The sequence below is a fragment of the Diabrotica undecimpunctata genome, chromosome 8, assembly GCF_040954645.1.
Source record: "Diabrotica undecimpunctata isolate CICGRU chromosome 8, icDiaUnde3, whole genome shotgun sequence".
Taxonomy (NCBI): Eukaryota; Metazoa; Arthropoda; class Insecta; order Coleoptera; family Chrysomelidae; genus Diabrotica; species Diabrotica undecimpunctata.
In genome coordinates, this window is record NC_092810.1 from 72,943,666 (window position 1) to 72,961,959 (window position 18,294).

The 18,294-nt window shown below is 31.6% G+C and overlaps 1 protein-coding gene across 1 annotated transcript in view; it reads left to right on the top strand.

Annotated features, from left to right (window-relative positions):
* RabGGTa (Rab geranylgeranyltransferase subunit alpha) overlaps nt 1-18,294 on the top strand; it is an 87,916-nt gene that overhangs the window by 36,751 nt on the left and 32,871 nt on the right. Inside the window, exons 3-4 of the mRNA XM_072540491.1 lie at nt 485-690; nt 17,234-17,465. Coding sequence (XP_072396592.1) covers nt 485-690; nt 17,234-17,465 — 438 coding nt within the window. The remainder of the gene's footprint in view (nt 1-484; nt 691-17,233; nt 17,466-18,294) is intronic.

The window sequence follows — 18,294 nt, forward strand, 5'->3', positions numbered from 1 at the left end:
AAAATAAATCCTTTATATTCATATTACTATGTACTAACATAGTTTGAAGTAACAAAACAAATTTATAATAAAAACAAAATATATTTAAAATTTAAAAGAAAAATTTCCAGTGGTTGGCTGTATACCGTAGTTTAAAAAAAACTTACAATGAATTAAAATTTTTAAAATTGATCCAAAATGGATTTATAAATTTTCAGAACGTTTTTGATCGTATCAGATCATCATCAGTGAAAAAAGTCTATATAGTAGTTGGAGTTATAGTGTATCTCTGGGTATACAACGGTCATATAAGGGTTATGTAGTAAGAAACAAAATATTTCTTGTCTTATATTTGAAATGACCAAAACTCCTACTATTTTAGATTAAGCAGGAAATGTGTATTTATGAAGTATATTATAAAATGTATGAAAATTAATTTTATGTTTAATTAATAAATTTAATTTTATGTATTCAGTTAATTCACATATTAATGTTTATATTTCAGTAAAACAGATGAAATAGAAGGGGAAGATAAACTAATACCGTTCTTAGAAGATGAAATTAAATTTACAGAACAATGTCTTCCTGCTAATCCAAAATCCTACGGAGTTTGGCACCACAGGTATTGGATATTGTTAAACCATCCAAAACCTAATTGGGAAAAAGAATTTTCATTATGTACCAGGTACCTTACAATGGATGATAGAAATTGTAAGCATAATAATAACTATTTGGTGTTCATGTATTTATCATTTATTATCAGATAAGTTATATATATATATATATATATATATATATATATATATATATATATATATATATATATATATATATATATATATATATATAGATAAATTTACGCACTTTCAAAATATCTTTTAAAAAAGATTTTATTTTTAAAATAGTACAACTAAGTTTTTACTTCAAAAATTAAACACTAAAAATTCTTAATTACAAAATGAAACGCATTGATCAGAGAATGATAATGGAATAATTAAAATATAAAATTGAAAAATCAAGTTTATTGTCCCTTGGTTTGCAATTGCTGAGCTTGCTATTCCTTGGAGTTCAACGAACAATAATGTTAATAGTCTGGGAGCTAATGGTTACATTTCTTCTCCCTCGGTGAGATTTGACTTCGTCCTCGAAGTTCTTGATACTTCTGCTACTAGTTCTTCTAAAATTTGGATTTGGGCTGTGTCTAGCTTAGGTCCGAAAAGGATTTTGGAAATACGTTTTCTTTTCTTCAGTAGGAATATTGTTAGGATCGATGACACAAATAAGATGATTATTAATGCAGTGATGCTGACTCCAGTGGAAAGTTGCGGTAAATTAGCGGTCATCTCGATAGGTTGAATTTGTCCATGCGTTTCTGGGATTCTCAATTTTTCGATTATGATTTCGTGGTTTGCAATAAGTTCCATGGGTATGATATCTGGTACGTGGATTTCTTGATTTGACTTTCTGTTGAATTTGATGCCATCTATGGTAATGGATTCATTTGTGGTAAGGATGCTGCTGGATTTAATAGTTTGTTCTCTAATATTTATTGGTTCTACTATTCCCAATAGTATCGCATTGTTGGTTTCCCGGAAGAAATTTTCTTTGGCTATACTTTTGGTGCAATTCTTGACATTTGGTATAGTACATTGGGATCTTACTGGTTTTGTGCATATCATATTCTCAGCTTGTCTCGTGCAGGTCTCGAACCATTTATTATTGGAATGATAATGTGCTGGTGGAAGAATCATAATATGGTCTGCATTTGGAATAGGATAAATTTTAAATGTGTTGTGGGATTGTTCGTAGAGGATAGGAATTTTGATTATTATGAGCATGGTTCGCTGTGTGACACAAACTAATGTTTTGGAAAGTTCAACTAATTCATATGGGTGTTCGTCATTTACTAATAAAGAATTTCTGGGATAAATTTTTAAGAGATCGGCTTTAAGAGTTTCAAGTTCCTTTAATGTAAACAATTCAATATTGGAGATATCTAGATGAGATAAGGAGATGGTTCTGATTAATTTCATCAAAAATTCATAAATGTTTTGAAGGTTTAATATTTCGTTCTGTAGTGCGACATATCCGTCGAGGTCAACTGACAGCTTGTTAATAGTGAACGTAAGCAAAGCATTATTTTTATTTAAATTTATCAAGAGTTTTTCGAACCTCGTATCGCTGGCTTGCCCATACGAGATCTGATTATTAAGCGTTTTAATTATCTCGTTTTGTTTCATTTCTATAGCGGTAATATGAGTTTTTAGAAGGTCTAGATCTGAGTCATCTGGGTTTCCTGTAATGTATTTTATAGCTGTACCTAGAAAGTTGAAAAGTCCTCTTTTTTGCGTTCTTTTACGTGTAATTTTGTGTAGGTCATCTTGTGCTTGTTGTTGTAAATGTTTGTATTGAGTGTATAATGTCGAAAGCGGTCCTCTTTTTAGGTTGTCTTTAAAATAGTCTAATGGGCTAATGTTTAGGATTTCTTCTAGTTTTTCTAAGTCAATGTGAAGAAAGTGTCTGTGGTAGTGAGAAATTTCGTGAGATTTGCCAATATATTCGGCGAAGTATCCATTATTGGGAACTTCCAGTATTTTGAGTGGATGTCCCAGGGACAGGGTTATCCTGAAAGGAGATTTTGTTTGAAATAATTTTGTCTACATGTTTCCTGGTTCGTTTTACAAATTTAAGGTGGGTGCTAGTTTTATTTTGTTTATCTGTCTTTCCGGTTATTTTAGTCTTTTCTTGTTTGTCGGGATGCATTGTGGAGTAAGGGGCTTGCAATTTGGGTTTGTGTTTTTTCTTAGATACATACAGAGGTTGTGAAAGATCGACTTCGGGTATTTCTTCGGCGTTTTCATTATGTTTGTCTAAAGCGTGTTGTCTTTTTTCTTTTTGTTTATTATAAAGTTCTTGGATGAATGGTTGTAATTCGTCTTTGTGGTTTTGGTTGTATGTTTCGTACACTGGAAGGTCGAAATCGAAATGTATTTCTTCGGCGTATGGACCGTAAAGGATTGAGAAAGGAGAATAGTTGGTAGCACTGTGAATAGATTGGTTGTAGATTAAAACGGCATGTGTGAATACGTCGTCTAGAGAATAGTTAGGGTTTTGTGCACGCAAAGTGCGAAGTTTTTCAATAAGTGTGGAGTGGAAGCGTTCTACGGGTGAATTAGAAGATGAGTTGTTGGCAGTAGTAAAATGTATTTCTATTTTATGAAGGTTTAAGAATTCTTTAATGACTGCAGAATTGAATTCTGTGCCTGGGTCGCAAACAATTTTTTGGGGATAGTTATGATGAGAGAAGTAGTGTCTTAGTTTACTCAGAATAGAGATCGAGGTTTTGTCAGGTACTTTATAACATTGAGCGTACTTGGAGAATGAATCTACAATGGTCAGATAAAGATTTTTGTTACAATGAAATACGTCTATGTGTAATATGTGGAACGGTTTTTGTCCCAAAAGTGGTCCTAATTGTGGCGGTTTGTAAGGGTTTCTTTCGTACTTGTTTTGTAAGCATATTTTACACGAGTTAACGAGTCTAACATAAATGGGTGATTCGTCCTTGGTTTTTATTTCGTGTTTCACAGCAGATGTGAAAGTTAAATTATTTGAATCATCGTAAAAAATATCTTTGTATTTTTTACAAAGTTTTATGATTTTACTTCTTTCTTCTTCGTTTAGGTGTTCTGTTCTTATTGCTGGTTCGTGAAATTCGGTCGGAGGAGGTGAAATTTCATAATTGTCTAGAGTTTCGACGTGTAAAGTGTCTAATTGCATAGGTTTTTGGAGTATAATGTTTTCTAAAAATCCGTCACTTACATTGTGGATTGAGTTAGGTATTTGTAAATTTGCAATTTCTGTGGCGTGAATAAAGACTTGTCCTCGTTGTATGTCAACGGGTATTTTATTGTATAAAGTATAGAAATTAATTTCGACATTGTGAGTGGTTAAGTTTAGTATTTTAGTTTTATAATTAATTACGGCTTTAAAACGTTCAAGCTCAGAGTTTCCTAAAAGAATATCGAAATCTTCGCTCCAATCAGCGATTCGAGCATTTATGGGTTCGTAAATATTATAGATTTGTAGTAGAGGTGTTTTTATGTTTAGTAAATAATTTTGGGTTGTTTTCATGGATGTCAGTGTGAAGGGTTTTTCGTAAATATGTGAGGGATCAAAATATTTTAAAACTTTTGGTGAGACAACTGTGTGGGTGCCACCAGTGTCGATTAATACTTTAATATTTGAATCAGGTAAGAAGAAGAACGGTAGTCGGGGGTTAGCTTGGAGATTACTTAGATCGATATTGGTGGAGGATCTTCGTCTGTTGGATCCTCGAGAAAATCCTGAGAAGTTTCTTCAATTAATTCTTGGGGATAGTCATTGTCATTAACTTCGAAATATTCAGGGGCGTATTCGAAATTTTCAGGGGTGTATTCGAAATTTTCATCTGAGTTTGCATTAATGTTAAAATGATGCGTACGTTTAATAGTGGACGCATCCAAATCCATGGGTTCATTTCTTGTGGCGATAGTCTGTACCTGAGTCATTGGGGTAGCATGATATCTTTCAGGTTGGGGATTTCGGATTTGTCTATTGAAATTGTTATTATTTTGTGGATTATTTCTAAAAGAATTAAAATTAGAGTTAGGAGTTGCATTGGCGTTTGGCCTAGTAGCAAAATTTGTATTCTGATGGGCATTGTTTCTTGATGTTAAGTTAGAATTCGCTTGAGAAAAGTTTTGTCTCGGATTAGAGTTGAAGTTCGGTTGTCTCTGATAAGAGTTGGAGTTTAGTTGTCTCTGATAAGAGTTGAAGTTTGGTTGTCTCGGATAAAAGTTAGAGTTTGGTTGAAAAACATTTCTTGTGGGATCTGGGTTATTGTTAAAAAATGTCTGGTTTGTATTAGCAGGTTTTTGTTTTGGTAAAAATGGTTTGTTATTTTGTTGCGTCTTTAAATAATTCATATATTTCTGTTGAGATTTGTGATTGTCATAAACTATACATTTTTGGAGCGCTTGTTCAAGCGAAGTTATTGTAAAATGCGACAAATATTCGGCATATGGTTCATTAATACCTGTGCAAAATGTTTTTAAGGCTATATCTTTAAAATAGGGAGTCTTAAAATTAACAGTTTCAACGTTATCATTTAGAGTTGTATGCTGTAATAAATCGTTTAAATTTCTTGTAATTCTCTGGTGGTGTTGATCATAAGATTCGTGATTTTTCTGGACAGTCGTAGAAAGTTGAGTAACTAGAATATCTTCGGAGCGTCTGTCTCCGTACTTAGCTAAAAGCGCTGGCCTTACTTCAGCCCAAGCTGTTTTGTTTGAATAATTAAGAAAATCCCGCGGTTCGCCTTTGATACGAGCAATAATGTTAGAGTTTAAGATAAATTCTTGCGAAGCTGTAAGCTGTTGGCCTACCAGGAATGTAATCAAGTTATCGACCGATTTTAAAAAGGTAGATAAATTATCTCCGGTGGAAAATTCCGGCAATGTAGCACATAGGCTAGTAATATCGGCATTTAGAAACGGCATTTCAACTTCTGTGATAATAATAGTAGGGATTTGTTGAGTAAAATCGGGATCGGCGTTAATACGGGTGTTAGAATCAATTTCAGTATTCAATGTGAGATTTTCAAGCAAAGTATTTAAATTATTAACAGAGTCTTGCGAAATATCAATGAAAGTGCTCATAAATCAAAAATAGGAATGAAAAGGAAAATGTACTTACAGTAGGATGATTTTTTGGGATGTCCTGCACATAATCTTTTCTTTTCCGGTTCGGATTTCTCGTCTAACAACTTCGTTGACCAAGGAAACTGCTTATGTTTCTTGTACGAGCTGTATCCTGTTCGCAGCGCCAGATAAATTTACGCACTTTCAAAATATCTTTTAAAAAAGATTTTATTTTTAAAATAGTACAACTAAGTTTTTACTTCAAAAATTAAACAATAAAAATTCTTAATTACAAAATGAAACGCATTGATCAGAGAATGATAATGGAATAATTAAAATATAAAATTGAAAAATCAAGTTTATTGTCCCTTGGTTTGCAATTGCTGAGCTGGCTATTCCTTGGAGTTCAACGAACAATAATGTTAATAGTCTGGGAGCTAATGGTTACATTTCTATATATATATATATATTTATATATATATATATATATATATATATATATATATATATATATATATATATATATTTATATATATATATATATATATATATATATATATATATATATATATATATATATATATATATATATATATATATAGGTAAAAGTTTATGGTCGGTATAGACCTTACGTGACATGGAGGGAGAAACACCTGTTAAAAAGAGAGAGGTATATTACTATTAGGTCCGCCCTTTATATCGTCGAAAATGCATTAGTGGAAATAATAAAAGAGTGGAAGTTCAACGTTGAGAAACATTGGTTTGATTGACCTGTTGTCTTTTTAGCATTTGAACAATATTCTAAGATAATCAAATTTGAGCGAATTCATTTAAATGGCAGCTTACTGTTTTTTATTGGGAATATGCCACAATTTTATAAGTTGATGTAAGTTTAAAATTTATTAATGTTTCGTATTTTAAGTACGATTTCCGAATTGGAAATCTAAACATCAAAATAAGCTTATTTTAAAGTCACATTGTGCCTTATTCCTAATAAAAATAATAAACTGCATTATGACTCCAGAATAAAAGAGCTTCATACAAAATTATTTGGCAACGTCGCGTTCTCAAAGTAAAGACACTTTGATTTTAATACGGTTGTAACGAACAGAACACAGAACAGAACTAGTTTGGTATGTTATGCGTATTGCATGGGTTAGTGGGTTGGTCTTTCATAAAGCGTAATAAATAAAGACAGTACTAGTAAAGCATTAGGAAGGAGCAGATGTATTACATTAAATTTAAACTGGATTAAAAATAACTTCTTTTAATTAAAAATTGGTCTTTTAATTAAAAATAAGATATTATTTGGTATTTTTCAAATAATATCTTTGAAACCATATTTTCGTTTAGATTTTTTGGAGGTAGTAGGTATGAAAATAAAAATTAGTTTTATAAAAATGAATCAAAGAAAGATAAAATTAATATAAAAGTATAAAATTTGTTCTATAAAAATGAAATCAAATAAAAAATAATTAAAAACTACTGTTTAAATTATACTTTTTAAAATTACTGGTGGGTGCTTTATTAATTTGTACATTATGAAATGACGCATTATCAGTAACAACAACAGATCCAAGAGGCAAATTTGGGATTAACTGTTCTTTCATCTATTTTTCATAATTTTCTGAATTTATATCATCATGATAATCTCCTGTCTTAGCTTCTGACTTAAAAGTCAAAAGGGCATTATGTATGAAACCCATCTCCCCACCACCATGTACGATAACCAACCTATTTCCTTTTGAAATATTTTTGAACAATCCTTTGCCACTGTCATCTGTCCAGTTATTTGGGGTAGTGCGTCCTGCATGTACATAGGTTTCATCAACATATACAATTGGCATACCTTTACTTCTGTAATATTTAATTTTGTCCAAATATTTAATGTGTAGAGCACGAATATCATTCCGGTCAATTAATAAACGTCGATTATCTTTCGTTTTCTTCCATTTAAATTCCAAATCTTTTACAATTCTGTAGAGAGAACTCACACTTCCAGTCCACTCGTACACCTCTTCAAGCCTTTTCTGCAAAAGCTTCAATAATACACGACAACGTTCGGTCTCATGAAAACGATGAATGGTATTTCTAATGAACTGTTTGTCATACTCCCTCAAGTCTGTCACGGTTGCTTTCCTTTTAGCAAGTGTTGTAGCTGGAAATTTTAGTGTACTATTTGACTATGCGTTTGTTAACATACTCGCTTGTTGAATGATCCTTTCTAGTGTACCTAAAGATACTCCAGTAGCTTCACTCAAACGTTGTTTAATACTGGTTCGATTATCTTCAGGAAATAGTATTTGCATATATTTAAATACATTGTAAACTATTCCTTTGGATTCTGGTATCAATCTGATTTGTTTACTCGTACTACACTTAACGATCTCCATTCTACCAAATAGTTCTAATACGCATGATAGCACCTTTCTTGTTGAGACTCGACAACATCATGAGACTACATTACGAACTCTTTTGAAATCCAGTGACTAGAAATTCTCGGAAATAATTCTTATCAGTTCTTTGTATTTCCTTAACGAGTCGATAAGGAGTCATTAATAATGACTTTATAATTACGGTTTTAAGGTTACTGATACTAAATTAGAAATTAACTTTTACCAAACCTTTATAGAGTATCAATTATTAAAGATGGTATTATAACATGTAACGAAATATTTTGCCTACCACATGGGGTATTATTACAAGGGGTAGAAGATCGGGGATAGAAATTACTGGGGCGAAGATAGGGCAAGCAAATTAAACGCTACTTGTGCGAACGGCACTCAGGGTTTGTTAGGAGAGCTGGGGTCGTGGATAAGTAAATGACAAGGGGTTGGATTGGGGCAACTACAAAAAAATGAAACAAAGGGTTATGAATCTCTTGGGACAAACAAAACAAAAAGAAACAGGAAACACCTCTAGTAATTTAAAAAGGACGCCACTTCGAGGTGCCTAAATATAACTATTACAACAGCTAGTTGTAACTATCGAAATAATAATTAAAAATGAAAAACATATCTTTTTCAAATGAAACTCAAAAAATGGTTAATTAAAAAAATAAACAAAATGTTAAGAAAAAAAATTTAACATGTATTGTGTCTTACCACAAACAGTTATAAAAATAAGACAATACAAAAATACTATATGAATAGTTACGAAGTACAAAAATAAAAAAAAAACTTACATGTGTCCTATCTGTTTACAATGGGGAATTGCTACAAAAACTTTCAAAATTGTTACTGCATGGAGGTTAACCTTTTTTTAACAACAAAACAAATGAACATCAAAAATAATAAAACGAGCTGTCATCAGTATTTAAACTTAAAAGATGCGAACTAAGAAACATGGAAAAAATTCTTCGTTATTATAATGCATATATGAGGGGATTTCAATTTAATACATATACGAGTGGATTTCAAGGAATTTACAAATGCCACAAACAAACAAAAAGTTTGGTATCTATAAAATAATCTGTACAGTACAATCAAACTCCATTTATTATTTAAATGGGTAATAATTTTGTAATTAGTGCGATTTCAAATAATTTAATTTGTTTAATATTGCAACGCCACAGCATGGGTCTGATAATAGATATTCTATTGTCTGCGCGATTAACTATTTCGTTGAAGGGCTCGCCACTCGATTTGAAATAAGCTGTACCTCCAAAAAGAAATACATAGCGTTCGGCCTGACTCGTACGCAGTTTACCATTCAAGAGAACGGACGAATGGCGATGTTGCCAAAATTATCTTGTTTTATTAGAAATTAGGTTACAATTTCGTCAAATAAAAATACGAATTTGTAAATTTCTCTTATATCCCGACAACAAAGAAACTTAAAAAGTTTTGTTGTCGGGATATAAGGTTAGAACTACGGCTGAGAATGCTTCGATGTTACGTGTTCTCTACTCTTCTTTATGACTTGGAAGCGTGGACACTAAAACAAGTCCATCTGAGTAAGTTGGCCGCCTTTGAATTTTGGTGTTACAGAAGAATCCTACGAATATCATGGATTCAAAAAATGTCAAACATGTAACTAAAAGGATAGGAAATGAGGCGGAAATAATATTAACTATCAAAAGACTAAAACTTGAGTACTTAGGACATGTGATGAGAGGGCAAAAATACGCATTATTACAACTTATTATGCAAGGCAAAATCCGAGGAAAGCGAAATGTGGGAAGACGAAGAATATCCTGGCTAAAGAACTTAAGGGAATGGTTTGAATGCAGTAGTGCAGAACTTTTTAGAGCGGCAGTCAACAGAGTCCGCATAGCCATGATGATTTCCAACCTTCGATAGAAGATGGAACTTAAAGAAGAAGAAGAAATTTCTCATGGATTTAAGAAATTTTGTACCAGTATTTGTGTCAATTAGTGTTTCATTTTTAATATCATCATCCAGTTTTGAATGGCAGTATAACTGCGCCACTGATCGCCAATTTTTTTAATCAATTCAATGTTTTAATTCAAATATGTAATAAGGCAACCCTGCCGCTGTTTCTTACGTATAAGCTGGATCGGAAATAATCGCCTGGCGTTCACTAATGGCCGTGAATGAGGAATGTGGAGGGGAGACCAAGGGGAAATATGATTGTTATCTTGTCTATTCGCTGAAAATATGATTTTATATCTGTGTTAGATAGCCTGTTAAATAAATTCTACTATACCTACCATAAACTTTTACCTACACCGTATATATATATATATATATATATATATATATATATATATATATATATATATATATATATATATATATATACAACATTTCTATCTGTCCTGTCCACAACCAAATCTGTGAATGCAACAACTTATATGTGAAAGAAATTGCAAGACCACTAAGTGTGAAGATAAACGAGCATGAAATATGCAAACAAGCTGGGACAATGAACATATATAGAGTATATATATATATATATATATATTGTTATGATATGTAAAATCGAGAAAAATATTGGTTTGTTTAAAATGTTTCAAAATTCAATAACATTAAAATAATTCAGATAAGTAGGATAATATCCAACAAACATTTCGAAGAAGGAGAGTTATTAATTTCTTGAATTACCTGTACTAAACATAGTGTAAGCTTTGCATAAATTATTTCTTTGTTATACTTGAGTGACCCGCATAAGTTTAAGTGAAAGCCACAGACAATTGAACGGGGTTTTTTCAAAATACATTAATGCAGTGATTAAAGACAATAGAAGGGATTATAGAAAGTGGTTTTTGTTAGTTTTTAAGAATTATAGAAAAATATTATTTGTTAATAAGTTTTAGGAAATTTATAAGTATAGGTAAAAATTTGTTTGTTATCGAAATGAAGAAATGGGGGAATTGTGACGAGTTGTGATTGGCGGAGATTGAAAAAGGTGGGATAAGTGTGTGGGAGAAAGTTTAGCGAGATTGAGGAGAGAGAAAAGATATAGTCAGTTGGTTTTCCAAATCTGTAAGAGGAACAGTGATTGTTCTCTGGCGGTTCCTGAAATGTAGCAAGCAGTAGTGTTGAATGTTAGTGAGTTTTTGTGGAGTTAGTGTATCTGACAGAAGCTGAAGCAGCAAAATATTGTAAGTCATATTTCTCTACTTATATTCCAAGAGTCACTGTTCAGGCCAACGAGAGATTCAGTTTATCGTAAAGAGAAGATATTCCAAGAGTCATTTTTCACTCGGGCCAACGAGAGATTCAGTTTATCGAGAGGAGAAAGGCTATCATAATTTGAATGATTTGTGCTTTTGAAGATATTCGGAAAACACACCCAGTACCGTTTGTTAAAAATTTGAAAACCAAATTACAACATATTAGATATTTTGACGATTGCAAAGAAACAATTAGAAACCATTTGAAAGAAGGAGCAGCGTTATGGTATGAAAGCAAGGAAGATGAGTTTGAAAATTGGACAGATTTTGAAAATAAATTTCTCAACTATTTCTGGGGGAAAAATAAACAGAGAGAAATCAACCAAGAGCTACAGAATGGAAAATATCACGAAAAAATGGGAATATCTGAAGAAAGATATGCTTTTCAGATATATAACAATTCAAAATATCTAGAATACAAATATTCTACCGAACAGCTGGTAGAAATGATCAGCAGACATTTTGAGGAAACGTTGGAAGATCACGTGATTTTGAGAAACTATCAAGATATTGATAGTTTGTGCCAATTCCTTCAATTAAAAGAAGCGAAAAGAAAAGAAATGAGAAATAGAAGACAACATGACCAATATAATGGAGCGGAAAGAAGGTATTCATCAAATTATGACCAGAGAAACCGACATCCCAGATCAACAAACGAATATAGGCCGAGAAATTACAATAATTACAATAGACAACAAAATTACGATAACAGGAATGACACACAACAGAGAACATATGAAAATCACAGCAGGAATAGAGATGCACAAAATCCTCCGAATAGGAATACTAACGAACAAAGGGACGATAGAAATAACCAGAGCTTCCAACAACAAAATAGAAGGGAGATGAATCATGTAGCAATAGGAAACGACAGACAAATTTCTAATTCTAATCTAATATTTTTAGATGCATTTATAAAACATAAAGCGATTAAAATTGTGATTGATTCTGGATCGGAGATATCGCTAATCAATAAAAAACTAGTAAAAGAATTAAATTTGGACAGATTTGTGTATAAGATTCCTAGGGTTGATTTAGTGGGTGCAAACAATAAAAATTTGACGACAGTAAACGAAGGCTTGGGAGTACAGATAAGAGTGGGAAACAAATTCCATATTATGAAATGTGTGGTGATTGAAGATTTAAATCATGATATGATAGCGGGAATTGATGAATTGAGGAAAAAAGATATCACCATAAATTTTTCGGAAAATAAACTGGAAATCAGAGCAGAACCAGACAACACAGGAGAAGAAAAGCAAACAGATAGGAAAACAAATTCTGGAAGGATCAATGCACAGGAAAAACGCAAAGAAATCGATATGACTGTAGAGGATAAACCGAAAGTACAAGAACAAGATCTAACAGAAAAGAAAAAGAGAAGGAAGAAAAAGAAGAAGAGTTCGAAAAGAAAGCAGGAAAATAAGATGGAGACCAGAGAAAAACAAGAAATAGAAGGTACAGAAGAATTGTTGGCAACCGACGATAAAACAGAATGGAAGCAGGAAGAAAAAGAAGGTATCATCAGAGAAGTGAAAGGAATAGAAACATGGTGCTCGGAATACCAAAGGGAATTAGAGGATAAAAAGAAAACAGAAGAAAAAATGGCACTGATGGACGAGAATCCAGAATTTTGTGAAGAAGTATTATGGACAGTGAACACATGTGAACAAAAGGTGGATGAAAGAAAAATAAATTGTGGAAAAAACATGGAGAAGGAAATAGAGAAGATTTTAGGAAACCATGGAGATTTTGTTAATAAAGTAAATCAAGTGGTTAAAAATTATGAACTTTCTTTTAAGGGAAAATACTTGGAAAAATTTAAAACGAAAATATATCCAATCCCGTATAAAGACAGGCAATATACGGGGTATTTTAACATTCACGACATTTGTCAGTATCATAAGTAGATTTTAATAACATAGTGAAATAATTTGATCCTAGAAAACTTTTGTCATTTTTAAAATTTAACAAAGAGTTTTCGGCAGATCAAATGGCGGGGATTTGTTATGATATGTAAAATCGAGAAAAATATTGGTTTGTTTAAAATGTTTCAAAATTCAATAACATTAAAATAATTCAGATAAGTAGGATAATATCCAACAAACATTTCGAAGAAGGAGAGTTATTAATTTCTTGAATTACCTGTACTAAACATAGTGTAAGCTTTGCATAAATTATTTCTTTGTTATACTTGAGTGACCCGCATAAGTTTAAGTGAAAGCCACAGACAATTGAACGGGGTTTTTTCAAAATACATTAATGCAGTGATTAAAGACAATAGAAGGGATTATAGAAAGTGGTTTTTGTTAGTTTTTAAGAATTATAGAAAAATATTATTTGTAAATAAGTTTTAGGAAATTTATAAGTATAGGTAAAAATTTGTTTGTTATCGAAATGAAGAAATGGGGGAATTGTGACGAGTTGTGATTGGCGGAGATTGAAAAAGGTGGGATAAGTGTGTGGGAGAAAGTTTAGCGAGATTGAGGAGAGAGAAAAGATATAGTCAGTTGGTTTTCCAAATCTGTAAGAGGAACAGTGATTGTTCTCTGGCGGTTCCTGAAATGTAGCAAGCAGTAGTGTTGAATGTTAGTGAGTTTTTGTGGAGTTAGTGTATCTGACAGAAGCTGAAGCAGAAAAATATTGTAAGTCATATTTCTCTACTTATATTCCAAGAGTCACTGTTCAGGCCAACGAGAGATTCAGTTTATCGTAAAGAGAAGATATTCCAAGAGTCATTTTTCACTCGGGCCAACGAGAGATTCAGTTTATCGAGAGGAGAAAGGCTATCATAATTTGAATGATTTGTGCTTTTGAAGGAGATCATTAAGGACGATATACTTGCAACAATCTGTGTAAGATTGCTGATTACATAGGGAGCGGTTGAGAGGAGATAATACAGTCTACAAGGAACAAGGATTTGGACCACTCATCATCAGAGAGAGATATTTTTGTTTTCTGCAGTTTTTTTCTTTTATTGATAACACAATTTTTACATGTAATTTAGAAAGGATATAAATATTTTGATTAGGAGAGTTAGAATAGTTTGGGATTTTGAGATTTCAATTAATATTGTTTGTACCATAAATTTTGATTGTTCACGTACGGAGAACAAAATTTTGAGAATCCTTATATGAGATTTGTTTATTGAAAACTTTTGAGTGTGAATTATTTCATTATTTTTATTTCAATATATAGTGTTAGATCATATGTGTTTTTTATTATTCCGGTATTCTCTGGACCTTACCTTTCACATGTAATTGCATAGATATTGAAGCACGAATTTAACCCTGAGATAAAAGAATTAAAAATTGTGATAGAGTCATAATCATATCATTTAAATAATTTTAATTAATCAAAAAAATTAATTAGCTATTTATTGCTTGGCGCACCAAGACTTTAAATATCACAATAATATATATATATATATATATATATATATATATATATATATATATATATATATATATATATATATATAGAGTACAATAGAAAAATGCAACAATAGTCATGAAAGAAACATGACATGAAAAAGTAAAAATCAAAGAAGCAGCCCTCATCCTACCCAATGAAGAAAAATGTGTAGCAAACCTATCAGCACAATGTAACAGGCTACTGGTTGCCAATACTAAAAGAAGAAATCACCAACAAGAATATACAAAGAATAGCGGAATAAGAAACCCTGTATACACATCATCCTCTATCATACATAACACATATGCAACACACAACACACGTTCACTAAACAGGAACATTCTACACACAGGCAAACGTTTACAGTACATATTAACAATACCGAACACTTCTAATAATCAGAGTTTGAAATTTCCATGGGCCAAATATGTATAACACCGTGTCCAAAAATAAATCAACCTCAATTTTTATGACGTAACCTTGTCAACAATTTTGGCGGTATACACAGTTTTTCCACAAAATTATTTAATAATCTTTTTTTTTTTAAAATGATTTCCGGAGTGGAAATCGAAACGTCAAATTTTTAGGTAAAATGTAATTGTCATTACAATTAATTGTGGTTTATTCCCATAAATACATAGTATTTAACTTATACATGCCACAACAAAACAGCTTCTTAATTTTATTAATGTACTGCTTCTCCATTGGTCTGGTATTTGTCCCACTTTCATAATTCCGCTAAATAAACCTGTCAGCCAACTTTTTCCTATTTCTCATAAAGCTGTCCACACTTCCCCAGAAATGTCATCCAACTGCTTTATCTCCTTTCTTTTTTGAAGTGGTTGAACAACTTCCTCCAACTACACAATATATTCAGTCTCTGAGAACGGAAATATAAGTTTCGTGAAAATATTTTACCATTATAATCAACTTAAACCTTCTGCAGGGGGCAGGACATGTAGCCAGGGCCGCGGAATCGAACATGATAAAAAATATTATAACAATGCAACTAGTGGGCTAGTGGGCTAGACTAAAGCTGAGGTGGATAGACGGAGTAACACATGATGCTGAGAAGATCACTGTTGCCAACTGGAAAATCCAAACAAGGGACAGATCAGACTGGCGCAGAAAGCTTGAGAAGGTCGAGGTCTTTAGGGCTGTAGCACCATGATAATGAATCTCTTTTTTATTTTGGTGACTATTGTTGTTACTGTCTCCGTTAGCATAACGGATTTTCTGTCAAATTGTTCATTTAATCAACTGACAAAATACTTTTGCACCATTTTGCTTCGTTGCTAGTCATTTTTCTAAACTGTCAAATTATTTGTCTACGTCGCTTTTTGACATCGTTTTCATGAACTAATATTTTATTATTCTCATCTGAGATAGTCCAATCTGATTAAAATCTTTCGTTTCTTTACTCTATGTTTGGTTATTTTATATATCTTTATATTATCTTTCCTGGTGTCAAGTTGATCATATAGATTTGTATATGATGCTACTTTAGCTTTCGTTACTGGCACTTTTACTTTCTTTTTAATGACTGTATAGTTGTGAAGATCTGCATCCAATCTATTTTCTTGCCACTGTTTATAAAATTTTCTCTTTTCCTTTATTATTTCTTGAAATTCTTTTAAGCACCACCAGATCCGTTTATTTTCAAACTTCTTTCCTTAGGTTTTTCCAAGTATTTCAATAGCGGTATCTCTAATAATACCTGCCGTATTCCTCCGAATTGTATTAGGACTTCCTTTCATGTTCCAGCACATTTTTTCTACTATTCTTGCCCCTTTTTTTCTTATCTTTTAACATCCAGCACTTGGTATAATGTCCTGGACATTGGACAAGAATATTGTCCCATTTGTGTAACAAAATGAGGGATTATATGGTATTGCAAGAAATAGGTAATAAAGGCAGACATATGTAAGAGGGAGCAAAAACTGCGTATCTCATTTATCGACATTTATCAACCAGCAAAGTACTAGTTCATGTTAATAAGTTGACAGTTGATGTTAATAGTGGAACTGAAATGTTTTAAAGATGTGATGTTTAAAGTGTAAGAAACAAATACTGTTGAAATAAATTAAAGAAAAATAGCATCAAGTTCCTGAAGATCAAGGAAAGACAAGTACAGTTTATATTTTTTTAAAATATGACATTAATGTGCTAATAGGGATTACAGGTTTATAAAAATGTGTTGTGCAAATGCCTTTTAAAATAATCTATTTAATGGGAATAAACTACACTTCTAATTGAAAGTATATGGTACTTGATGTTTTGATTTTTCACATACTGATTTCTTGAGAAAATCAGTATTTTGAGAACGATTTCCTACGTGGAAATCAAAACATTAAATATTTCCATTAAATAAAGTAGATAACAGAAATCCTACAAGAAAATAGTTTCAGAACTAAGCTTTTCAATTATTTCAAAAAAATAAACATTAGCTTAAAAATGTATTAACTACTTAATAAAACATTAATTTAAAACAGGATTTTTAACGATTTCTAATATTTTTTAGTTCATGTGTGGGATTATCGAAGACTACTTGTAAATAAAATTGGTATAACTCTAGACCACGAGCTTAAATTTTCTAATGAAAGATTAAATGTAAACTTTTCAAATTATTCTTCTTGGCATTATAGAAGTACATTAAGAAACTTGGACAAAGACTGTGTTGATTTTGAACTAGATCTAGTCAAAAGTGCCGTGTTTACTGATCCTGCTGATTCTAGTGCCTGGTTCTATTTGCGGTATGTCGAGCTCTTTATTTTATATTTTCTACATGTTTTATTAAAGTAAATAACACCAATAGAGTTTTATGTATTTTTAATTAAGGAGCATACAAAAAAATGTTAAAAATTTGCATATTATTATTGATAATTGTATATCCTATTTCATTTTATATGTAGTATGAATATTTCTGTTTAATTCCATTTGTCTATTCATTTTAAACTGTTATTAAACTAAGGAGTTACAAATTATTTTTTAAACAATGGCTATTTTTGAATGTTTCAATTCCAATGCACACAATGAGAGAATGAGATACCAAGATTTCTGTATATTCATATATTTGTTGTACATTCTTATGAGACGCTTATTAAAATAATGCGAAATTATTTTTACGACACGCGTTTTGGGATATTTTAGTATAAATATCCAATTTTAATGTTAATAATTAAAATTATTTAGTTGCCATAGTAAGGCACATATAATGTTGTTTGACGAGTATAATACAACGAGAAAGACTTGTTGTATAAGACTTGTTTTTGTAGCAATAATTTAGAATGGTGTAAAAAAATGTATGAACACAAAAAAGGATAGTCTTGCTTGAAAAGACGTTTATAAGATTGTAAAAGTGCTGCATATGAGCCTCAAACTGAAATAGCAGTTAAATGTATTGGGTTTTCAGGACTAGTCAAATCTAGCAAAACTTATTTACTTCGAATCACATGATCGCATATGTCTATGCAAAAAATATCCCTACCATAACTTTGGACATACATAAGTATTATCACATGTGTGACTGTTGTCTAAAATCCATCGGAGTTAAAGCATGAAGAAGAGTTGCCAGAGACAGGA